This window comes from Anopheles gambiae, chromosome 2 (genome assembly GCF_943734735.2).
Source record: "Anopheles gambiae chromosome 2, idAnoGambNW_F1_1, whole genome shotgun sequence".
Taxonomy (NCBI): domain Eukaryota; kingdom Metazoa; phylum Arthropoda; class Insecta; order Diptera; family Culicidae; genus Anopheles; species Anopheles gambiae.
In genome coordinates, this window is record NC_064601.1 from 64,885,417 (window position 1) to 64,910,673 (window position 25,257).

Genomic DNA, 25,257 nt, shown 5'->3' on the forward strand with positions numbered 1-25,257 from the left:
TGAAAATTACAATTTTATACCTTTTGAAATGGTTTTTAATATTCAACCAAAAGGGAATTTATTTTGCATTTGACATTCGATTTCCCAAATTAGTACAATTTGCTCAAAGAACTGTCAAATATAGAAAAAAGCGTATAGCGAAATCGCGTGTTTCGAGTATGGCGTATACCGAGGAATACCTGTATATTCACACGAGGAAGGCGCTGCTTCGCGTTCACATGAAAATGTGGTAGTGTGAAATCAAGTTTGCAAGCGGTGGGACCCGTCGATGCGTGCCCGTTTTTTTCTCTCGTGAAACCAGTACGGAAAAACTATTTGGTAAGTACCGTTTTTAATAAAGGGTTATATCAATCCTTATCAAACTTAATTGTATTGATAATTGTGAAATAAAATCAATTCCGTCATTTAAAGAAATAACACATAAACACATAATAAAGAAGTAACACACGCAAGAAAGGAAGTGAGCACGGACCACGATAGAAGGAATATTTAATTGATTGGTACAGTATCGGACAGAAAGATAGGGCATTGGTTTTTTAACGCACCGTGCACCCGTTGGGTCAAGTTTATGTGTGGTTTGTATGTGCTTGTGTGTGTGTATGTGTGTGTATGTGTGTGTATGTGTGTTTGTGTGTGTGTGTGTGTGTGTGTATGTGTGTGTGCATGTGTGTGTGTGTGTGTGTGTGGATGTATGTTTGAATGTGTATTGATGTGTGTGTTTGTTTCACAAGTAGGTCGTTTCGAATAGATTTGTAAGTAGTTTTTTTGTGTTTTGGGTTAGGTTTTTGGTGTGATAAGCAGGACCACCGCCCTCGCAATCAGTGTGTTTTCGATGTATTAACAATGTTACGGTCTTCTTTCGCCGTGGTCTTCTGAGGACGTCCGGTTGACTTGCGCGTTTCGGTTGTCCAAACGCGTTTCAGTTGTCTAAGCACGTTTCGGTTGTCCGAAGCGCGTTTGCCACAAAAGTGCGCGATCGTTCCATTACGAACTCGATCCTTTTGCGCTTAATGCCAGCAGCAGCCATTCGTTTTTACATATGGCGCTGATGATCGGTACAACGTTTACCTCGACCCATTGTTACTAACATTGCTTGCTTGGACCGTCAAAAACGCACTGGTTAAGAACTTGGACACGGCTGATCCCGTGCTCTGCCTGCGTTCTACTTCTATACGCGATGAATTACATCGTTTTGGAGCAGCAAAAACATCGTTTTGTGATATTTGTGGGGCTTTGCTAAAACGACGTTGTACTTATTAAAAACAAACAGTAATATATAATTTATTAATCCTAAGCCCTTTTTGTGTGTGACCGTCCCGCTCGGCCGCCTTAATCCAAGAGAGCACGATCGTCCTTTCGATCGTGCTGAGTGGCCTCTCGGCTCGCTGAGTGACCAGCCAGTCGGAGCCGAACCGTATACGCAGGTTGACTCACTTTCCGTAATTCGCCCTAAAACGCCTCCATAACATCTCCCTCTCTTAAAATGTACGGTACACCTCGAACCGACTGGGCAATCTTCTATTGCGAGAAGAACGTCGTGGTTCCTGTACCCGATTTCAGCTTTCTAGGACGTGCGGTTGCCGTTCTTCTAAATATTTGCGTAGACGATGCGCTGAAGCAACCACTGATGCCGTTTTGTTGTTGCTGCAAGGCCACTTGTTTATACAACTTGTTTTTTTTTTCAAACAGCCTTCTTTTAAAGTGTTTTCTGTGTTAGAGTGCTCTTTTACTTCTGCCAATACCTTTTCCTTTTTGGCCGTAATCTGTTTGCGCTTTGTAAATGCTCGAGATGCGTGCTGTATGGTTATTATTTAATTGATTATGACTTGGTATTCTTGCTTGATTGTGTTGCTCATGTACTACATTCCTTTTCTTTTAGTGGAGGATTCTGACCATAACTGTCGCTATTATTTTGTTTTCCTTTTGGATTCTTGATAAATTTTCGTTTAGGCATTTCTTTTGCACATGGGGATTGCTACCCACTCTCTCTTTAAACAAAATAGATCGCCTTTTTTCATGAAACGTGCAAGCTGTGGTCTATACGACACTATTGTTGATCAACTTTCCTTTAAGCATGCGTTACTTGCTATTATATTGGTTTCGTTTCTTTTTTTATCATATTCCTTTTTATGCATCTCATTTTATATATTCCATTTTCTCTTTTTTTTTTATGTAGCAGTCGTTGTTCCGTTTGTAAAATAATAATCGTTGCCTGATCCTTTAAAAACGCTGGGATATTCTAAGCTTTTAGCAATTGGTGTCGTTGTTGAAACTGATTCACAGTACGCATTCATTGGTAACGATCCCAGGTTAAATGATTCTATTACGTCTGCACCCAATAATAAAAGATTTACGCGAGCTACCCGTATTGTGGCTGTTTTCGTAATTCCTCCAACCGTAATAATTCCTTCGAATTCCCCGTCTATGTGAAGGTTAGCTCCTGACACTGTCTTTGTTCTTATCTCGCATGCATTTAATAAAGGTTCTCCTAAGCTTTTCCACATGGGTCGATTTATGATCGTGATATCGGACCCCGTATCGAGTTGCAACCTGGCATTGTTCCCATTTATTTGCACGTTTACGTACTTACGGTTTACTGCGACTGCACAAGCATTCACCGTGACGATTTTAGCCTCCGCTGATGGGCTGTGCCGAAACTTTCCGAATCGACTTGCGGTATTGCAGTGTCCTTCTCGGTGCCCTTCTATTCCGCAATCTTGGCATGTGTGCGATTTGTATTCGCAGTCTTGCACCCAATGTCTATCGCCACAAAGCCAGCATGGTCGGCTGGGCTGGGTGTTCCGTGCGGGAGGACGCTGCTTATCATATCTTTGGACATTATTTCTTCTGGGGAATTGCCGGTGCTGAAAACTCGAATTGTTAGCTTTAGTATGGTTGTTAAATATTTTTGTATTACTATTGTTATGCAATGCGAGTACTTGCCGTTCATTTTCTTGTATCATTGCGCTGTCTCTTTTTAGTGCGGCAATGCGACTACAATCCTCTGACAGTTGCTGCAACGTAATCTGCTCTCGATCCTCGATTTTCGCCAACAATCTGGTTCGCACTTCGACGTCTCGTTCTTCTCTTAATCCACAAACGAATAAGAGGCACTTTAGCTGTTCCTCGTCGAGCTTGCTGAGCTCGAACTCTACGCATGATTTATTTACACGACATGCGTAGGTAAGCAGATCCTCTTCAGGTTTCCTTGTAAGCTGCAAACACTTGTACCTTTTGCTTATCAAGGATTCCTGCACGTCGAACAGCACAGCGAGCTTTGCGATCGTCTCCTTGAATGAAAATTCACTTGAACGTCGGGGCAGGATAAACGACAAATACCGATCATGCTCGGCTGCACCTAGCTTCCTTAAAAGAAGTCGCACTTTTGCTGCATCACTTAACCGACAAGCATCCTCGTTGAACAGCTCCTCGTACCGGGAAAACCATGTTCTGAAGGTGATGCCAGCTTCAGGATCGAACCGAAATTCCATAATCGAATTGGCTAATGCTTCCGTTGCTTGCTCTGGATTGAAATTTGGCGTAAATGCGGGCTGGCTTATTTGCTGGGCCATTATTTTACTAATAAGCTGCTGTTGCTGGGTCATTTGTTGCTGCATCATTTTCAGCGTTTGCAGGAGTACGGCGTTATCCACTACAGCTGAGCCCGTTTGCGATGGCGGTTGCACAAATTGCGATGGCGCTGATACCGGCTGCGCTGATGCGGGTCCCAATTGCGATGGCGGATAGAGGTGCCCATTTGGGGACACCTGATGATGGAACGCTACTTCGTGCACGGAGGGAACGTGCGGCTGCGATGCTCCGGGTTGCTGCATCACCGCCGGGTTGAAAAATCCCGGCCGGCCTAAGGATGCACGTCGCTGCTCCTCCTCCGTCGGTAAATCCATCGTTGCATCAGCGGGGTTCATCTTGCGCTTCTTGGGACGTGGTGGCGCAATTGTGTGGGTGTATGTGTGTGAGCGGGACACGGAAGAAAACGAACAAAAAACGAATTAAAATTTGGTCAGCACTTTACAACACGAAACGATCACATTAACTTTTCTCGTCGCCACTTTTGTGATATTTGTGGGGCTTTGCTAAAACGACGTTGTACTTATTAAAAACAAACAGTAATATATAATTTATTAATCCTAAGCCCTTTTTGTGTGTGACCGTCCCGCTCGGCCGCCTTAATCCAAGAGAGCACGATCGTCCTTTCGATCGTGCTGAGTGGCCTCTCGGCTCGCTGAGTGACCAGCCAGTCGGAGCCGAACCGTATACGCAGGTTGACTCACTTTCCGTAATTCGCCCTAAAACGCCTCCATAACACATCGCATGGATAAAAACTATCAACGAGTACGCGAGTAAGCGTCTTCCCTTCAAAATCGAGAAAAGAATACTGCCGCGCTCATGAAACAAAACGCCCATTGAAAAGAATAACTGCGCGCCAGTTATTCAATGGCGTGCACTGGAGAAACACCTGTGAGAGAATGCCGAGTTCATTGCTATTGTGCGCGTGTCCATTTCGCACCGGTGTCGCATTCACATTCATGAAACAGCACACCTGCGTTTTCGTCCGAGGAACAAGCGCTGCTGTCGATGCAAACTTTAGTTTTTATCCAAGTGTAAACGCACAATGTTTCACATGATAACACACATAATAAGAATAATTTCAACGCAATATGACATCATGGCAAGCTATGTTTTTCAGACACAAACCCGCGCACTTGCTAATACACATTAAAAAGCACACTCTCTTTCTACTACTACACACACACACACATGCACACACACACACACACATACACACACACACTCACACACATACACATACACACATACACACATACACACACACAAACACAAGTAACGTGGCAAAACAAGTGCACGGTGCATTGAAAAAAAAGGGTCCTATCTTAATGTCCGATACTGTAAGTAACACATTCACATTCACATTCACGCTTCGCGTGAAATGGAACAGCATTTGGCAAAATATTTAATATTTCCCTCTATCCCTAGGAGTGCCGAAAACAACAGAACAGGAGAGGAAAGAAGGCAGGAACGATCCTCCAACGTGCTAGCGACTGGTAGAGGAGAAGCGGCAGGAAGGTAGGGACGATCATCCAGCGCGCTAGCGCAGCGAGAGGGAGACAAGCAGGAAGAATTTTTAACGTGTGGACACCATTCGACGAAGACAACGCTGGATTAACACTTTGACCGCCGGCCTGACGTCACAGTTTTTGAGTGAGCACGTAGCGCATGGCAAGAGAGCGATGAGAGTGACAATTTCTCGTGCCATTATTATCACTCTTTTGTTTCATTGCGATAACCCAACGGGACAAAAGTAGAAAGCTTGGAGCAAAATAATCGTTTGTCTCGCTCTATCCTCTATACCGCGCTTGCTTGCACTCATGCGCGAGTGCTCGAGTATATTCTCTCAGAACTGAGCATTCGCAGTTCAACCCGTGCAGTGAGAATGTATTTGTTAATGTGCAGCGAAATTTGTCTCTGTATCTCAATCCCCCAAAAAGCCACATTCACTCTCCGCGCACTCTTACAATTTTGGCGCGCACGCTACGTACAACACAATACAAAAGGTCGTTTTAACCACACGCACTGATCAAAGTCGCGATGGTTCAATCGGTACGCCGACGCTCCATGTCAGAGATTTGGTGTGAAGAAAAAGTTTTTCTGACCAAATCGACAACACACACGCGGCGACACACATCGTCACATCGACCGCCGTCGATGGAAGTGTGTGATGATCTAAAAATAGATCTGTGGGGCGAGTGAGAAGGGGGAGGGGCGTAGAACAAGAACGTAAGCGTGAGTCGTCGCGTGTGCGTGTGTGTACACTCAAGAACTCATTTTTTGCTCTTTCCTGGAACCCACATGTTTCTACATTCTTCTGATTTTAAGCAACAAAAGTAGAAGGGAAGTAGAAGGCTACTTCATTTCTACTTTCCTTGCTACTTTCGAGCGTGTTGACTCGCTTGGGAAGCGGCGTAGCACATGTCGTTCTCGTTCTCTCTTTCCTACCTCATTCGTTCTCAAGAGAATCACTGCCCAAGGAAACATCCCAAACGTCCAAAACGCGATGAATGGGTAAAACTATGGACCTGAGATGGGGCCCTATCTCAGTACCCAAACTGGTACCCAAAGGCAGACAATTTTGGACTTATTTTTTGAGAGAGAGCGAAAAAGCTGATGCTTCTCCCTCTTCTCACACTTCTCTCTAGAATTTCATTTGTATGAGTTCTAGGAAAAGGGGAAAGGGGAGGAGATGTAGCAAGTGAATTATATTGATGAGAAGAGGGGAGACACATTCATTCACCAGTCACCGCCAATATCGATAATTTGATATTGGCCGGTGGTGTTTGGGGTACTGCGTTCCGTGTGGACCACGGATGCTAAATGAAAATGCTCTGTATATTTCCGCCCAGGCTGCAAATGACAGCGCGTAAGACCAATTTAGCAGATTTATAACACCACATTGAAGAGTTTAATCGTTTTTTGGGCTTTTATACATATAAATCAAGCCATTTCTTCAATATAACATGGTAAAATTATTTAAAGTTATTTTACAAACAATTATTTTAACAATTCAGACTAAATTAAAAGATTTTTTAGTTTTATACCACACAAGGCCAATATTGATATTGTTGATGTTGTTCCCTTGTCCATACTGTCTGTGTTTATGTCGCTGCTGTCACACCACAATCGCGCGCAAATGAACAAAATCTAAACATACAGAACATCTAACGAGTTAAATTGCGTGCGTTATTGCGATAATCTAGTGGTTTTTAGCCGTGATTTTATCAAAAATAGGATGGACCAATCATTCTCGAAGCGTATTCGGCTCAACTCATATTTGTATCGTACCCGTAACCGTATAGTGGAGCAAGACCAGCTAGAAGAAAATAATACCAGTGAAAGAGAAAATGGTATGATGAAAATCATGAAGTTTGCTTGTACTTTTTATTGAACATGGTTTATTTTGCTTTACAGATTGTTGGAGACGCTAACCCGTCGGCATAAACGCGTTGCGTTGTTTGACGTTTGCTGCTTGGGTCGGAACCGAAGCCAGGAAAGTGCGCGCTCTTTGTATGCGATCTCCACGGTGTACGGACGTGTGTGTGAACCAGAATAATTTGTAACCCTTTAGAACTATCTGGATTACCGAAATACAAGAACTTTTACATCGTAAATACAACAACTGGCGACGAGAATACCACGATGTCGAAACCACCTGCAAAAGAAAGCTCAGAACAATGGATAATTGAAATGTTCAACCAGCAAAAGCAAATGCTTGATCAGCAGCAGCAGCTCTTGAACAGTGTATTGTCGGCGATGAAAACAAAAAATGATGATGGATCGGAGAAAGCGATCGATGCCATTGCGGGGCAAATAAAAGAATTTCACCACACGGAGGATACAAACTTCGAGGCTTGGTATAGCAGATACGAAGGTTTGTTTCTTGACGATGCGAAGCGGTTGGATGACGGAGCAAAATTGCGTCTTCTTCTTCGTAAGATTGGCGTTACGGAGCACGAACGCTATATAAGTTCCATCATGCCGAAACAACCGAAAGACTTCGATTTCAAAAACACCGTGGAGAAACTGAAGAAACTGTTTGGAGACCGTGAGTCCATCGTGTGCAAACGGTTTAAATGCTTGCAGCTAGTGAAAGAGCCTCACGAAGAGTACGGAGCGTATGCGTGCCGCGTAAATAAAAAGGTTGTTGAGGCGAAGTTGGCGGGGATAGCAGAGGAGGAAATAAAATGTCTGTTGTTTGTCTGTGGTCTAAAACGGGATGCGGATGCTGATGTACGAGTTCGGCTGCTCTCAAAGATGGAAGACAACAGTGAAATCACGTTAGATCAGCTAACCGGTGAAGCTCAACGCCTGCTTAACCTGCGCCAAGATAGCAACCTTATCTCAAACACTGCGCATGAGGTAAACGCAGTGAGAAAGAATGAGACGAAACAACAAAACATCAAAGGAGGTGGCAAGGAAGCGAAAGCAGTAAGTTGCTGGTTGTGCGGAGGGCAACACTTTGCACGAGAATGTTCTTTTACGTCACACAAATGCGAGGACTGCAACGAGATAGGTCACAAGGAAGGATTTTGTGAAACGGCGTACCGTAATCGTTCTCGCTATCGCAATAACAAAGCGAAGGTAAGGGTGGTGACAGTGAACAAAATCCAGGCTGGCCGAAAGTATGTCACTGCTGCGCTAAACGGACGCGAGCTGAAACTGCAGTTGGATACCGGTGCAGATATCACCATTATATCGCAGGGAAAATGGCGTCAGATAGGAGGTCCCAAATTGAGTCCAGCATCCGTTTCAGCGAGGACAGCTAGTGGAACACCGCTTAAGCTACTAGGTGAGTTTTGTTGCAAAATGACGATTAACAAACAACAGAAAGAAGCGTTAGTTCGTGTTGTAGAAGAGGAACTGTTACTTTTCGGAGCAGACAGTATGGATGTTTTCGGGCTTTGGAAACAGCCACTTGATGCCTTTTGCAACATCGTTGGGTGTGTTAAAGATGCCGCAGCAGCTGTGATTCAGCAATTTCCATCGTTGTTCTCGAACGAACTTGGTCGTTGTGATAAGATGAAAATTAGTCTACAGTTGAAGGATGACGTGAATCCTGTATTTCGCCCGAAACGTCCAGTAGCGTATGCTATGCAGTCGATGGTTGAAGATGAATTGACCAGGTTAGAGGGTAATGGCATAATAACACCCACTGATTCTTCGGAGTGGGCAGCTCCGATTGTGGTAGTACGGAAGGCGAACGGAACAGTCCGAATATGTGGCGACTATTCGACAGGTCTGAATGACGCGCTTCAGCCGCATCAGTACCCGTTGCCTATACCACAAGACATATTTACAGCCATTGGAAAATCAGCTGTTTTTAGTGAGATTGACTTAGCAGAAGCTTTTCTCCAAGTGGAGGTATGTGAAAGGAGCCGTGAGTTGTTGACGATAAACACTCACAAGGGGCTTTACCGTTTCAATAGATTGCCACCGGGAGTAAAGACACCACCTGGTGCATTTCAGCAAATCGTTGACTCAATGTTGAGCGGATTAGAAGGTGTCGCGGGTTATATGGATGACATCATTGTAGGCGGTGCTGATGAGGAAAGTCATTTGAAAAACTTACGCGCAGTTTTGATTCGTATCGAGGAGTTTGGTTTCAAGCTACGGGCAGAAAAATGTTCCTTTTTGAAGCCCCAAATCCGATACCTTGGACATTTGCTAGACCGGCAGGGTATACGACCAGACCCAGCAAAGATTGAAGCGATTTTGAAGATGCCAGCGCCAACGCAGCTCAGCGAAGTTCGTTCGTATTTGGGAGCGATAAATTACTACGGTAAATTTGTGTTTCAAATGAGAGATTTGCGTTACCCCTTAGACCTTCTTTTGAAAAAGGGCGGAGAATTCCAGTGGACAGCTGAATGCGAAAAAAGTTTTCGCCGCTTTAAGGAGATTTTAAGTTCAGAGCTTCTCCTGACCCATTATGATCCTTCCAAGGAAATTATTGTGTCAGCGGATGCTTCATCAGTAGGTCTTGGAGCTACGATCAGTCATCGGTTTCCAGATGGTAGCATAAAGGTTGTTCAGCATGCTGCTCGTGCTCTAACGAAGGTGGAAATGAACTACAGCCAGCCGGATCGCGAGGGTCTTGCAATCGTGTTTGCAGTAACAAAGTTCCACCGCATGTTGTTCGGACGCCGCTTCATCCTCCAAACCGACCACCAGCCGCTCCTTAGAATCTTTGGCTCACGTAAAGGAATTCCCTTGTATACTGCAAATAGACTGCAGCGCTGGGCATTAGCACTACTTCTTTACGATTTCGCAATCGAATATGTTGCGACAGACAATTTCGGAAATGCCGACATACTGTCCAGGTTAATGGACCGACACGAGAAACCGGAGGAGGACTACGTCATTGCTAGTATCCAGCTAGAGGATGATATTAATCATCTAGTAACCAGTGCTACTCAAGCCCTACCGTTGAACTTTAAAGATTTGGAGCGTGGTACACAAGCAGATCTTTTGTTAAGGAAGGTGTTCCAGTTCGTCCAAAATGGTTGGCCAAAGGGTGAAGAGAAGACTGAAGACCTAAAGCAATTCTTCGCACGACGAGAGGCCTTATCTACGGTTGGAAAATGCCTCTTATTCGGAGATCGGGTAGTAGTTCCCGCGAATCTTCGGAATCGAGTGTTAAAACTGCTACACAAAGGTCATCCTGGAGTATGCCGCATGAAGGCGCTTGCAAGAGGGTATGTGTATTGGCCGAAATTGGACAGCGAAATCGAGAATGCAGTGAAGGCGTGTCAGTCGTGTGCAAGTGCGGCGAAATCTCCAGAGCATTGCACACCAGTAGATTGGCCAAAAACTACAGGCCCCTGGCAGCGTATTCACGTTGACTACGCTGGACCTATGGAGGGAGAGTATTATTTTCTGGTTGTAGATTCCTACTCGAAATGGCCGGAAATAATACCAACGCGTCAAACCACAGCACAAGCGACAGTTCAAATGTTACGGGGATTGTGTGCACGGTTTGGTATACCAGAAACTGTCGTAAGCGATAATGGAACACAGTTTACAAGTTCGGAGTTCCGTGACTTTTGTATGGAGAATGGTATTCATCACGTGCGGACTGCGCCATACCACCCGCAGTCAAACGGCCAAGCCGAAAGGTTTGTTGACACGTTTAAGAGAGCGGTCAAGAAGATTCGGGAGGGTAGAGGTGAGATGCACGAGGCTTTGGATGAATTTCTTTTCACCTACAGGAACACGCCGAATAGAATCTTGGATCAAAAATCGCCGGGGGAGATGATGTTAAATCGCAAGGTTCGAACGTCTCTGGAGATGTTGCGTCCATCATTTCGCGATATTCGACCAGCGGATCCAGTGGTGGCCGACGAAGCTACTAGGAGGAGTTTCTCCATAAACGACCGTGTCTACGCAAAGCGATACCATCGAAACGGCTGGGAATGGGTATCTGGAGTAGTCGACAAGCGCGTGGGTAACGTAATGTACATGGTCAAAATCGATGGCAAGACCTTGCGCTATCATGTGAACCAGCTTCGGATGCGTAATGCAGAGACCAACGAAGGGCGAACTCAGCAACCAATGCCACTGAATGTGTTATTAGATGCCTGGGATATGTCTGGAACAACGGTGTCAGCATCCTCATCTGAAACATCGGCAGCGACTACAACAAATCTTGCGGAACGTGAGATGACACCTGCGGATGGTACAGAAGCAAGCCTACGCCGCTCGACGAGAGTGAGGAAGCAGCCTGCGTGGTTGGAGGGGTATCATCGCAGTTAAAGCGGGGGAATGTTGGAGACGCTAACCCGTCGGCATAAACGCGTTGCGTTGTTTGACGTTTGCTGCTTGGGTCGGAACCGAAGCCAGGAAAGTGCGCGCTCTTTGTATGCGATCTCCACGGTGTACGGACGTGTGTGTGAACCAGAATAATTTGTAACCCTTTAGAACTATCTGAATTACCGAAATACAAGAACTTTTACTTCGTAAATACAACACAGATAATGCACATACGCCAGATGTTGGTGCTACATCCTCACACGACAGTTTTCTTGTGGAACATGATTATGTTGAAGATGATCATGAAACTACTGCATACGCTGAGGAAGAAGAGGCTGTAATCGATTATCTCGAAAGCTCTGACGAGGAACAAGAAACATCAAACGAACCATTCTCCGTAAAAGAAGCTTTGCAAACGTGGGCGGTGTCTACAAATCAAACTTATGATTCCATCGAACAAGTCATGGGTATAATCGGTAAAGTAAGTTCTTGCAAATTGCCAAAAGATGCTAGAACTTTGCTAAAAATCAACCGCAATCGCTCTTCGGAAATTATTACCGTGCAAGGTGGACAGTATTGGTATCGTGGGATTCAAAATTGCTTCACTAACGAGTTAAGGTAATATTTCTGGATGTAAACAAATTCATTCTCATGTATAAGTATTACATATCGTTATGTTTTCTAATTTGTAGCGATGTAAACTTTGAAGCTGATAAAACAATTTTACTGAACGTGTCAATAGACGGATTGCCGATTGCCAAAAGCAACAATCTACAATTTTGGCCTATTCTATTTAACATTCATGGAATGCCGGAAATACCAGTCATGCCAATTTCAATCTATTGTGGAGCAACAAAACCAGCCAGCATAGAACAATTTCTCCGACCTTTTGTAGATGAGGTTAATTTTCTCACAAAAAATGGTGTGGTTGTAAAAAACAAGAAGTTTAACATCAAATTACGTGCTATTATCGCCGATTCTCCTGCAAGAGCTTTTATAAAAGGTAACTATTCAAATAAAATAATAGTCAAAAGCAACACAAATTAGGGTAACAAATTTTGTATAACCATTTTTCTTTTTCAAAAGGTGTTGCTTATTTCAACTCGTTAGATGGCTGCTTAAAGTGCACTTCGAAAGGAAAACACATCAATGGAAGAAACGCATACTCGGACACCGCTGGCCCAGATAGAACACATGAAGGTTTCAAAAACCGAGCTTACGGTGATCATCACAAACTAGATTCACCTCTTTTGGATTTAGATGAGTTTGACATCATCATACAAATTATTGTGGCAGATTCTCTGCATTTGATAGATTTAGGTATAACAAAAAGAATGCTGATGGCCTGGATGTTTGGTATGTTTGGTGTAAGAAAAAAATTAACTCCTACACAAATCAACTTTATTACAGCTAAGTTACTTAACATTAAACTTCCTGCTGAGATCCATAGAAAATTTCGTCCACTTTTTGACATCAAACATTGGAAAGGATCAGAATTTGCTTCATTTTTGTTTTATGGTTCATTTGTCGTTCTTAAGGACTCAATTCCTGAAGAACAATATAATCACTTCATGCTGTTTTTTTGCAGCATTACATTGCTGTCTACAGAAGTTTACAAAGAGCATTGGCCATTAGCAAATAAGTTACTTCAGCTTTTTGTAAAACTGTACAGTACACTATATGGTCCAGAATATATATCAAGTAACGTACATAATCTCTTACATATTTTCAAACAAGCCGAAAACTTTGGCCCCATTAACACAATCTCCTCATATGATTTTGAAAATGAGCTTCAACATTTAAAAAAATCATTACGAAGCGGGGGCAAATGCTTGGAACAAGCTATAAATAGAATAACAGAAAGCGAAGCATATCATACGCACGATACAAATCAACAAATTACTTTTCCTTCTATTCATCTTCTTGGAGAAACAGTTACTCTTCATATTCGTAAAGCTTTCTGTTTAAAAAATGATCAACGCAACGAATGGTTTTTGACAAAATCAGGATATGTTTGTCAATTCGGTACAGCAATCATGCAAGACGGAGTAATAGAAATATCAGCAAAAAAGATCATTTACTCGTCTAGTAGTTTCAGTTATCCTTACGATTCTAAAATGATAAATATTCACCGAGCAAGTACTAATGATTTAGAAGAAAGTTTTTTTAGATTAGGAATCAGCGATATAAAATGTAAATTAGTTGCGGCACCTCTTGCTCAAGAAGATGCATTCGATTTCGTTCCTTTAATTCACACATTAGTAATATGAAATAAATAATAAATATTTGTTGAACGTACATTTTAATTCGTTTTTTATATCATAAAAAATAATAACATTTCTTTGAATTCTTTAACATTTCTATAATAGGAACATGATACGCAACTGGGTAAAAGCTTTAATTTTACAAAAAGCCATTAATTCTGCTATCTGCTTGAAGCTTAACTGAGGATTACAGAAGTAATTAAACATAAATTAAACTAAACTTTGCGTCTATGAGGAACAGTTTTAACTTTTCCCACCATGCTAAGTCTTTGTTTTGAATGTTTAAACTTATTTTGGAAAAATGTTTTGATTCTTTGGTCCGTGGGTGAAACTCCATGACATGTTCCTATAAATTTAAAAATCTGAATAACCCTTTCATAATTTGAAAAACAAACTTTATCTGGCCCTAATCCTGTCCAGTTGGCTTGTGTTACAAAACCCTTTTTGAATATAATGTCCATGCTATCATGCAGTCTAGCTTCTGAACTGTCGGTCGGCAGCTTTGTATCTAAAAATTCCATAAATTTTTTTTTGAACTCTGGTTCCCCCAATTTTTCCTCCAGTCGATCTAGTTCTTCCCTGGTCCCCACCGTTTCCCATTCAAACGACGATTCCGCAACAAATCCTGGCCGTGGAATCAATTTGTCGGATAAAATATCTAACTGTGCTCGTATTAATTTCTGCTGCTTCTCCATATCCAGCATTTTCTTATGATACATGTCTGCCTGTCTTTGTTGCTCCCTCTGCATGGTGTCTAATTTTTCTAGTATGGCATCTAATCCCACGTTCTGTCCACTAGAAAAATCCGTTTGCGTTGCCATTGAAGCAGTAGATGAAAGGGCTGGAAATAAACGTTCATATAGTATTTTACAGCAAATAATATACTATAAAACAAATTTAAGACATACGTTTAGGTTTTCGTTGACAAGCACCCGAAGTTGATGCAGTTGTTTCCATAAACGAGAAGTGATCCAAAGAAGAACGAACTACCATCGATGTGGACGGTACATTGTCTACCATTGCATTATTCGTACGAGAAACCGGCTTGCGTTTATCGCTTGATACAGTTTCTAGAAATATTTGTTAACTATAGTTCTTGTTATAACACTCTTATACACTTTCTCACGTTTTGACGATGAAGCATTCTCGCGAGCCATGTTTTGACTTCCAGTATGGATAGACACTGACGATAACGATGAAAGCTCATTCAATAATTGCGGATGAAGCATTGTGGTAGGTGTGGTGTTGTTTATTGAATCTGAAAATGTATGCAATTTCATGTTAATGATTATGATTTTTAACAAAACATATTTAATTAAAACTTACTATTATTGTTTAACGGGAGCAATTTGTATTCTCCATTTTTTATCGACACAAGTAGCTTAGGTCGTTTGGCGCTAAGGATAAACAAAAAAAAAGATGAATGTGTGAAAAAAGTCACATCTTTCATTGCACGGTAAAACACACCTGTCCATGTTGGAAGTATCACGTTTATAAAGCGTTGTGAGCTGAACCAGATAATCGGGACACCGTGGCTCCGGCTGTACACGCAGGAACAGGTTCCCTCACGCTTGTTCCATGCAGGAGTTCTAAACAATTGGAATTGCCTCAGCACACAAGCACAAACACAGAAAAAGTTCTAAATAAACCAACACCGGCCTTACAAACAAAAGGAGCGTGTGTGCAGCGGAGATGAGATGAAGAGGAGTAGAAGAAGAAAACACAACCGAACCGAACCAAAGAATAGCCGAACTGTGCGAAGGCGAAAAGCGAAGTAAACAAAATGAGCCCGAGAGGAACAACCGGGACAACCTAGGAGAAAGAAGAAGGAAGAGGGTGAGGGAAAAAAGATCGGTGGAAAGAGGGGGGAGAAAAAAGAGTCCGCCAATTTTTTTGCACTGTGGTAGGCCACTCAGTAATTTTTGGACATTGCATTACACCGTCAATAAAAAATATACACCACTTGAATGACATCTGGCCATATCTGTCAAAATCGGTCTAACCATATCGTTAAAAAGTCGGACTATCGGCAGTCCGACGGGAAGACGAAAAGTTTTACCGAAAGACGTCTTTTGGCTGTCATATGCAGCCTGGGCGTACAGTATCTCATTGCGGCGGAACCTTACAAATGTTATTGCGCGGTCGAGTAAGGAAACGCGCATCGGATCGATGGAAGAAAGGAGTAAGAACGAGGGGGGAGAAGAAGAAGCACAGAGAAAAACGCTGCACATTCACTCATACATTCTTACAGCAGCAGGCAATTCGCGAGAACATGAAATCGAGAGAGTATATTTTAACGCTCGCGAATGAGTGCAAGCAGGTGCGGTATAGAAGATAGAGCAAGACAGCCCAGTTTTTGTTCAAGCTAGGTCCAAAATGTTTCCTTGGGTAATTCACTTACTTCTCATTTCCTTCCCTTTCCCCTTCTCCTAGAACTCATACAAATGGAATTCTAGAGAGAAGTGGAGAAGAGGGGAGGAATCAGCTTTTAGCTCTCTGTCAAAAAATAAGTCCAAAATTGTCTGCCTTTGGGTACCAGTTTGGGTACTGAGATAGGGCCCCATCTCAGGTCCATAGTTTTACCCATTCATCGCGTTTTGGACGTTTGGGTGGTAGAGGAGAAGCGGCAGGAAGGTAGGGACGAACATCCAGCTTGCTAGCGCAGCACGTGGGAGCAGCGAGAGGGAGGCAGAGCTGGATGAAAGGAAGAACGAGGAGAGAAGACAGGTAAGACGGGCACGTGTGTATCCCGCACCGGTATTAGGCAGTGTGAATTGTGTGAGTATGTACATATGTATGTGTGAGTAAGAAGGTGAAATAAAGAGCGTAAGCATGTGTGGAATCGACAAATGAGAGTAAGAGTCTTTGTAGGGAGAATGGAGAGAATGAAAGAAATTGAGAAGGGATGTTGCATACATAAACCAAATGTATGATACACGCAGTCGCACGGTTGCAAAAACCTTCTCTATAGTTCTGCTATCGAGAATGATTTGACCGCGCTATAGAGAACATTTCTTCAGTACAAAAAAAAAACGGTTGCAACGTGACAATGTCGGTTGGGCAGTGGTTTGTGGCGTTATCAGATGTGTTCCACGAAAGAATTTATTTTTGAAGAAGGTAAGCTAATCACTATACATATCGTTCAATTTTTTTCCACAATCAAGATTTAGTTATGAACAGGCATGTCTAGAATAATATAAAAACATATTTTTAATTAAAAACGTTGACCTAACTCTACAAAATGCATGCCTTCAATCGATGTGGGCCGCGGCAAATGCATTTTGAAAGCCAAGTGGTCCGCAAACTTAAAAAAAGGTTGGAGAGCACTATGCTACATAATTGGCCAATTTATTTCATTCTCTCAATTCTCCCAAAACTAACTCAGACTCTCTCTCATTTCTCCATTCCACACATTAGCTCTTGTTTTTTACCTCTATACTCGCTCATACACTTTTCAATACAGGTGTCTCCCGAGATACGACTCCCTCGAGTTACGACAGTTCGCAGATAAGACGATTTTGATTTAGACAGTTAAAAGTAGTCATAGAGACGAAATTTATGTTTTTTTTTCAATTTCTTGCTGATAACCGTTCCACGCACAATTTCAAAGATTCCCCAACTACCCGATCTTGAATATTTATATCGTGTTAACGGCTTTTGAAATAAAATTTATACCGTTATGCTTCAAATTACGGACAGCTTAAAGTTCCGGACATTCGGCATGTAATATAATATCTTCATATCCAGTCTCTGGACATGCTGATTTTTAATTTTAGATGTTTGCCATGATGTACTAGAATAAATTAAAAATCTGTTTGACCCCTGCTACCCCTGATGCCACAGTCAATTAAAATTTTCTGTCGGTCAGTTCACCACCAGGGGTATTCCTAGTAGTTTTGCTTCAACCCCACGCCAGGGTTATTTCTTTGATAATTCTTATTAAACCCGTCCTCGTGCATTTCAATACACCAAAATCAATTGTGGGAGTATTTCTTCTTCTTCTTCTTTGACTCAACAACCGATGTCGGTCAAGGCCTGCCTGTAACCACTTGTGGGCTTGGCTTTCAGTGACTAATTGATCCCCCCCCCCCCATAGCAGGATAGTCAGTCCTACGTATGACGGCACGGTCCATTTGGGAATTGAACCCATGACGGGCATGTTGTTAAGTCGTACGAGTTGACGACTGTACTACGAGACCGGCTATGTGGGATTATTAATCAACGCGAAAACAACAGTGTTTTATCATATTGTGCTCTGAATTTTATTAAAACACATATTAATTTCTGTCCGGAAAACGAAGCAGGATTTTTTATTTTGTTTTAAATTCCGGACAGCGGAAGAAAATTGTGATTTATTGTATAAAAATATGTTTTTACACCGTCTTAATAACAGGAAAAAACGTTGCTTGAAGGTTAATTTGTTATGTCGTAGAAGAAACACCGGTCCAGACGTTAAAACAAGTTAAAAAATTAAAAGGTTATGTGTGTGTGTAAGTTTGAAGATTTTTAAAGGAATTTTATGGCTGTCCGGAAAAAGAATCAAATCGTCCGTAATTTGAAACATGAGCTCAAAACTGTCCTGAATATGAATCAAAATGTAATAAGTTCTAAGATAGTTACGGTCGCCATGTAATGTGAGGAGCGTACATACGGTACATACTGTACATCGATCAACCGTCGCGGTAGGTCAGTGTTTCGCTGACACGTATCGAGGTAGAATAACACTTTGTTAGAAGCGGACTTTTCAACGCTTGATCGTCCAGGCGATCATAGAAACCTTTAGGAGGTTTCCCTTACTGGAAACGTTGGAGTTTAGAAGCCTTACCTTGGGTAGGGGGACATAACTAAACTCTTGAAATAAGTTGGAAGGCGAAGTATTAGGAAGCGTAACGTCCTATCTTGGCAGTCCGAATGAATCTGACTTGCCATGGTTGGAATTGGTTTTATTTATACTCAAGATATGTTATGGGTTTCGTACATTTGGTTTTTGGAACATGTTTTTGTCCTAATTAAATGTTTTTGTTATTAGTAACAACTTATAAATTGAAATGGTGTGAAGTGTTTGTCGATGTGTGCCTATGCTTTGGTTTCACTGTATTGCGAAATAAGGTTTCAACTATTGTTGCTAAAGAATGGATGTTTTCGTCACTGAGCTTATAACTTGCTATGCGTTCTCGGTTCACCTAGTTTGCCCGCAGTAACGCCTGATTTGCTTATTATGCGTCTTTCGGGTGTTTTCAAGAAGTGTGTCATAATTGTTTTTATATGAAAGGTGGGGCCTGAATTCTTCCAGTTGCTTTGTTATGGTATGATATGATTTGCTGAGTGTGTTATAATGATTATGTAGCAATGGTGTGATTTCTATAGTGAGGTGTGGTCTATAGCTGATAGTGTGGTTTATAACAAGTTCTGTTTAGCAGATATGCTACAAAAATATCGTTGCAGTTTTATGATATTTTTAAATGTTTCGAGTAAAATTATTGGAAAGATTTAATTATGTGTGTGGTTGCCCTGAATAAGTTTAACCGTCATGGAAACGACCGCCTACCCGCGTAAGTTTCGTAGCTTTATTTCAGAATAGCTTTGGATTAAAAAGTCGTATCGACTTCAAATTTTAAAAATGCCTCAGAAAAGATGTTTTCTAACCATGCACAATAAAAAAAGAATCAAAAATGTCAATATATTATTACACAACAAGCAATAAAATTTAACTGCAATACAACGTTTCAAAGAAAAGTAAAAGACATAATCATCCACTCAAAACATGCGGCAAGGCCAATTGGGGTGTTGAAGTTACAGCACATTTTTTATTAAAAAAATATTGACAGGATTTTTAAAATTCTCATTTATATGTTGTAAAACATTATTCTGATCCTATAAGACAATTTTCATTCAAATATAACAAGTAATTCAAAAGATATACGCTTTTAACTACGAAAAACATCATCCTTCCTTACAAAATATATAGCCTACCCGTGTAGGCGGTTGTACGGTTACGTAGAGTTTTTTGGTCGTACACAAGACGGTTACTAAACTTGGGATCTAAACTAAATCTAAAAACTAAACTGGGGATCTATATTCACGAAAGCTTGGACTAAAACTAATTTGCTAGATTGGTGTCTCGGTGCTGGAAGGTGTTCTTCTGTCTGCCGGAGCCAACCACCTGATGCGATCATATTCATGCCATCTGCATGGTGTCGTCTGCATACTGGACGGTCCATCCCATCAATATGACACCGCACGTGGACGTTCCGTTCGCGATCTTCGCCGGTTGTCGTGGGAACCTGCTTCTAGTGCGGTTCCCGTTGGAACATGACTCCGAGGCTCGCTTGCAACCGTATGTTTGTCTAGCACGTGTACATACCTATTTTTTTTTTCTCTAATGTAGTAGGTTTGTTCTAGTAAAGTGAGTAATACGGAGGTTTGACCGATTAAAATTGAATTTTTAAGAAAATATAAACTGCCAACAATGTTTTAAGTGTCCGTAATTCGAAGCAGTACGGTACATTATCCAATATTACAGCCGTTGCCGTCAAATTTCGAAGGCTCGAAGTCACCAATTTTTGACAGTGTGCATAGATTGTTGACAGTGTGCATCAATTTTTGTCTCGAATGCGTCAATTTTTGTCAGTGCACGTCAATTTTTGTCTCGAAGGCACCAATTTTTGTCTCATGGTCATCAATTTTTGTCGCTTGTTCTTGAAATTTTGCCTCTTTACATATCAACATGAGTTTACCTGATTTGACGCGTAGTTGGGGTTATTTAATTGTAGTAACATTTAATTTCAATAAAGAGAGGAGTCTCAATGTGCCGCTTAATCGTGACGGCTGTGTTTGTTTTGTGATTATTGTAATTTACCCTTGCGTGATCAGTTTTGTAGTGTCTGCTGCGTGCGGTAATGTCCGTGCGTGGTAGCAAAAGAGATAGAGGCCGTAGCCGCTCTCGTACACCTCCTGACGTATGTCGTCACAAAACCTCTCGCTCACTCAGCGAAACTAACATGGATGGTAATGAAGAGAACATGGATAATGGTTTTATCGAAGTACGGGGGAAATAATCATCCAAGAAAGTTTCTGCAGCAGATCTAAATTTTGCTGCTCCTGGCCCCTCAACAGCTGCTTCCACAGCTCCTTCCTCATCTTCGGCCGTAAACCGGCACCCCACGTCCAAAGGACGGATTCCACCAATTGTGGTGAAATCAATACCCTTATTCGTCCTCCGTCCTACGCTCCAAGCCGGAGGAGTAACCGTTGAATACCAGCTGAGTGGTTTGGGCACAAAGATCTTCGTACGCTCAGCGGAAGACCGAAAGAAAGTCATGCACTTTCTTGACCATCAGAAGGCGGAGTATTACACTCATGACCTCAAGGAAGAACGTCCTTTCAAGGTGATTATACGTGGACTACCACTTCTAGACACAAACGACCTTGTTGATGAACTCAAGGTGAAACACAAACTTGATGTTCTAGAAGTTCATCGAATCAAGCGTCGCAATGAAGAGAGCATCAGCTACCATCAGCAACTCTACTTAGCACATTTCAAGCGTGGTACGTGCTCCATGGCCAAACTCGAGGCCATTCGTGCCATCCATTCGATCATCATTCGATGGGAGCCCTATCGCGGAGGACGCAAAGGCCCAACTCAGTGCTTACGGTGCCAGGGATTCGGCCATGGCACAAGAAACTGCCACATTCAACCTCGCTGTGCAGTATGCGCACAAATGCATCTCACTGATGAATGCAACTCCAGCAACGTTGGAGATCCTGCAGTAAAATGCATCAACTGTGGCAACAACCATAGTGATAGAGACAAAGAATGCCCACAACGTGCTAAGTACATAGAAGTACGGAAGTGGGCTAGCGAACGCACCAAAAAGAGCCAACCCACGAGTCGTAAGAACCCTGCGCCCGCTCTAAACTCCTTAGAACTTTTCCCCCCAGGCCCCTCGAGCATGCCACCCCCTGCTCCGTGCAGTACCGCATGGTCCCGTAAAACTCTCAAGCCACCAATTCCTGCTGGCTTCGAATATAACCTTGCCCAGCGCCTGGCCAATGCCCAAGCCTCGGTCCCTGAGCCTGAGGCCTCCGATGAGCTTCATGATGCCACTACCCTCATGAAGATCTTTCGGGAAATGAGCTCAAAGCTCCGCCATTGCCGTACTAAGGCTGACCAAATCTCCGTACTTGGTGAACTCATCATTCAGTATGGATAAGCTCACTACCATGCTTTGGAACGCTAATTCGGTCAAACCTAAAGCTATCGTCCTTCAAGACTTTCTTCGTCAACACCATATTGATGTGGTTCTACTAGTGGAGACTCATCTTAGTCCGCAGATGAGTTTCCACATTAATGGTTATATTGTTCATCGACTGGATCGAGTTACTGCGCACAGATCTGGAGGAGTGGCCATAGCGATCAAAGCGAATCTACAACATGTGCTGCTCCCACACTTCGCTACTAACATAATTGAAGCCATTGGCGTGCAATTTACATCAGCGGCTGACCACCTTGTACTACTGGCTGCCTACTGTCCCAGACAGTGTTCAACAGCCAACAATCTGGCGACTGTCTTCAACGAGGATCTGTGCAAAATAACACGGTCAAATCATCGAATTGTTATCGGTGCTGATTTCAATGCTCGTCACCAGATGTGGGGCAATCATCGTAACAACACCAACGGTGTCCATCTTGCAGAACACCTTCTAAATGGCAGCATCACCTTTGAGTTTCCTGACCAAGCAACTTTTATATCTCATAACTGCATTCCATCAACGCTGGACTTGTTTTGGACCAACACAACTATTAGTAAACCAGTAGCTACCGACGGTCTCAACTCCGATCATTTTCCAGTCATTACGGAAATCGAGCTTAATTCTCCACGTCCACCTCCCTCCACTCGACGGAACTATAAGCTCGTCAACTGGGATAGATACGGCCAAATAATCGATCTCCACATACTTCACACAGATATTGACACTGCAAATGATATTGATGTTGCCATTCACAACCTGGAAGATGCTATCCAAGTTGCTGAAGCTGAATGCGTCCCTTTGGTGACAACAAAGACTGCTGTGCTCACCCTGGATCCACTGACTAAGGGTCTAATCGCCGAGAGGAACATGCTGAGGCGTCAACATCAAAGAACTGGTAATCCCGCGCTGAAACAACGCTCGTCCATGTTGGGGAGACTTATTGCAGATCGCGTCGAAATGATTCGCAATATTAATTTTGCAAACATGGTCAAAAGATTGGACCCGAGAGCACATCCATTCTGGAAACTCGCCAAGATTCTGAGGAAGAAACCGAGACCTGTTCCTCCTCTCAAATTTAACGATGATGTTGTTATCACAGCCCCGGAAAAATCATTTGCACTTGCGTATCAGTTCGTCCAGGCCCATCAACTCGGATCCAGTATCAACAGTCCTCATGAAGCTGATGTAGCAGCCTCCCTACACCAACTTAATCACCAGCTTTCACCAACACCACCCGAAGCTCGTGTTTCGAGTGATGAGGTTAAAGGGGCCCTGACCACCTTGGCCAACATGAAAGCACCAGGCTTCGATGCGATACTCAATCTGCTGTTGAAACGATTGCCCTCTCGAGCACTTCAGCTACTCGCCAACATCTTCTCAAAGTGCTTTGAGTTAAGCTACTTCCCGTCATGTTGGAAGTGTGCCAAGGTCATTCCCGTTCTCAAACCTGGGAAGGACCCGACACTCCCAGCAAGCTTCAGACCTATCAGCCTTCTTGCAGCGTTGGGCAAGCTATTTGAGAAGGTAATTTACTGGAGGTTGCGTGATGCTGTCTTTGAACTCAACATCTTTCCACCTGAACAATTTGGATTCCGCGCTGGACACTCGGCTACCCATCAGCTGCTGAGACTGCATAACACCATCCTGAACAACAAACGTCTTTCGAAGTCCACAGCCGTTGTCATGCTGGACTTTGAAAAGGCGTTCGACAACGTTTGGCATGATGGCCTGCTCTACAAGATGTCAATCAAGGGGCTACCTCAGTTTCTCATCAAAATGATTCGGAGTTATCTGCAGGATCGATCGTTCCGTGTCGCTTTAGGATCCACAATATCAGATAGTATCAGCATCTCGGCGGGAGTTCCCCAAGGTAGTATACTGGGACCACTTCTTTTCTGTATCTTCCTGGCTGACATACCTTCGCTACCACAAGGGTGTGAACTGTTCCTCTTTGCGGATGACACAGCTGTAGCCGTTAAGGGACGCAAACCTGATGAACTACGTTTTAGAGCTCAAAAATGTGTTGACATCATCGTTATATATGTACAAGATTGGAAACTTAAAATCAATCAGGATAAAACTCAGGCAATAATCTTTCCACACAGAATGCGTAGATCACTATTGAGCCCTTCTGGCAGACATAGAATTATTATTTTAGGCAGCACTATTAGCTGGTCTCGTACTGCAACATACCTTGGTGTTATCTTTGATCAAAAGATAAACTTTAGAGATCACGTAAACCATTGTATCCATAAATGCCAGATATTAGTTAAAAGCTTATATTTCCTCATTAACAGGAGATCCAAATTGCATCAGGTCAACAAACTGGCAATCTACAAAACCATTATTTTACCTACAATAACTTACGGCAGCTGTGTCAAACTCATTTCCTCAGAGGGCCGCAAGTACAAATTTTCAGTGATTCGCGGGCCGCAAAGTTGAGAATGGAAAATATGCCCCAATATTTATGTAAAATACTTTTTTTACATTTTTATTGTTAAACAAATTGACTTTTTGTACTCCTCGCTTCTTATCTGGAATCGTTTGTTATGTACAAATTCGCGATGTTATTTTTATATGTGCTCTTTTTTATATGAGAAAAAAATTTTAATGTACTTTCAATGTTATTATTAAAATAGGACTTTTTTCATTACTCGCGTTCTCTTACGGCAGTTCTGCTAGAAAATATCTGTCAAACACACTTTTTCACTGAAGTAGGAGAAGTCTAGCAGCCTGTAGTGAATCTTTGTCAAGCAATCCGAGCTATCCATCAATGGATGAATAACAACCATATTTGCTTGCAATTTTTTGACAGATCAAGAGAAAAATTGTAATTGTTGAAGAAAACGTATTCCGTTTAGCATACGTGCGCGCGAGAGAGAGAAGGAGTGAGAGAGGGAACTTAATCGTTGTCGCCGTGCGCTGCTCAATGAGAGAGCGCTACGCGCTGACCGAGAGAATTCTTATCAGCTTAATCAGTCGCGTTCTAAACTATGACCCGATCAGTCGCGTTCTGAACTCTGACCCGATCAGTAGCATTCTGATCCCCGTACCAACAAGTAGCGTTCTGATCCCCGTACCAACAGGTCACGTTTTGACCTCAGACCCAAAAAGTCGCGTTCTGACCAATCAGTTCTAAAGTGAAATAAACTTGTGAATTAACAACATCTTACAAACATATACAGTGTTCGGACAGTTAAAAGTGCATATCACATCTAACCCCAAATCCCCTACAGTAATAACACGTGTTTAAACGTTATTGTGTAGGATTGCGCCCTACACTAGATAGTTAAAACTCGCGACTCGAGTTTTCTATGGGAGCAAAAATCAGCACAGATACCATATTCACCGGAGAGCGCTAACAAGTGTCAAGCAAGAGCTACCCGCCAAGGACTCTTTG

The 25,257-nt window shown here is 42.6% G+C and overlaps 3 protein-coding genes across 4 annotated transcripts; 2 read left to right on the forward strand and 1 right to left on the reverse strand.

The window, feature by feature from the left end:
• The first annotated feature begins 420 nt into the window (after positions 1 to 420).
• On the forward strand, positions 421 to 13,638 carry LOC133392232 (uncharacterized). 2 transcript variants are annotated; one of them, XM_061651774.1, is made up of 6 exons: positions 421 to 500; positions 5,017 to 5,106; positions 6,826 to 6,941; positions 11,562 to 11,958; positions 12,033 to 12,343; positions 12,427 to 13,638. In XM_061651774.1, the coding sequence occupies exons 3-6, from the start codon at positions 6,827 to 6,829 to the stop codon at positions 13,608 to 13,610; spliced, it is 2,007 nt and encodes a 668-aa protein (XP_061507758.1). In that variant the 5' UTR covers positions 421 to 500; positions 5,017 to 5,106; position 6,826; the 3' UTR covers positions 13,611 to 13,638. The 2 variants fall into 2 exon arrangements, with proteins under 2 accessions (XP_061507758.1, XP_061507757.1); XM_061651773.1 differs by having other exon boundaries at positions 5,017 to 6,941.
• LOC133392231 (uncharacterized protein K02A2.6-like) lies at positions 6,992 to 11,493 on the forward strand. Its single transcript, XM_061651772.1, has one exon. It carries the CDS (start codon positions 7,234 to 7,236, stop codon positions 11,341 to 11,343), a length of 4,110 nt encoding a protein of 1,369 aa, XP_061507756.1. The 5' UTR covers positions 6,992 to 7,233; the 3' UTR covers positions 11,344 to 11,493.
• LOC133392233 (uncharacterized) lies at positions 13,624 to 15,972 on the reverse strand. The gene is made up of 5 exons (XM_061651775.1): positions 15,072 to 15,972; positions 14,931 to 15,001; positions 14,731 to 14,862; positions 14,513 to 14,674; positions 13,624 to 14,445 (listed from the first exon to the last, which is right to left on the reverse strand). The coding sequence occupies exons 1-5, from the start codon at positions 15,077 to 15,079 to the stop codon at positions 13,820 to 13,822; spliced, it is 999 nt and encodes a 332-aa protein (XP_061507759.1). The 5' UTR covers positions 15,080 to 15,972; the 3' UTR covers positions 13,624 to 13,819.
• Between the last annotated feature and the right edge of the window lie 9,285 nt (positions 15,973 to 25,257).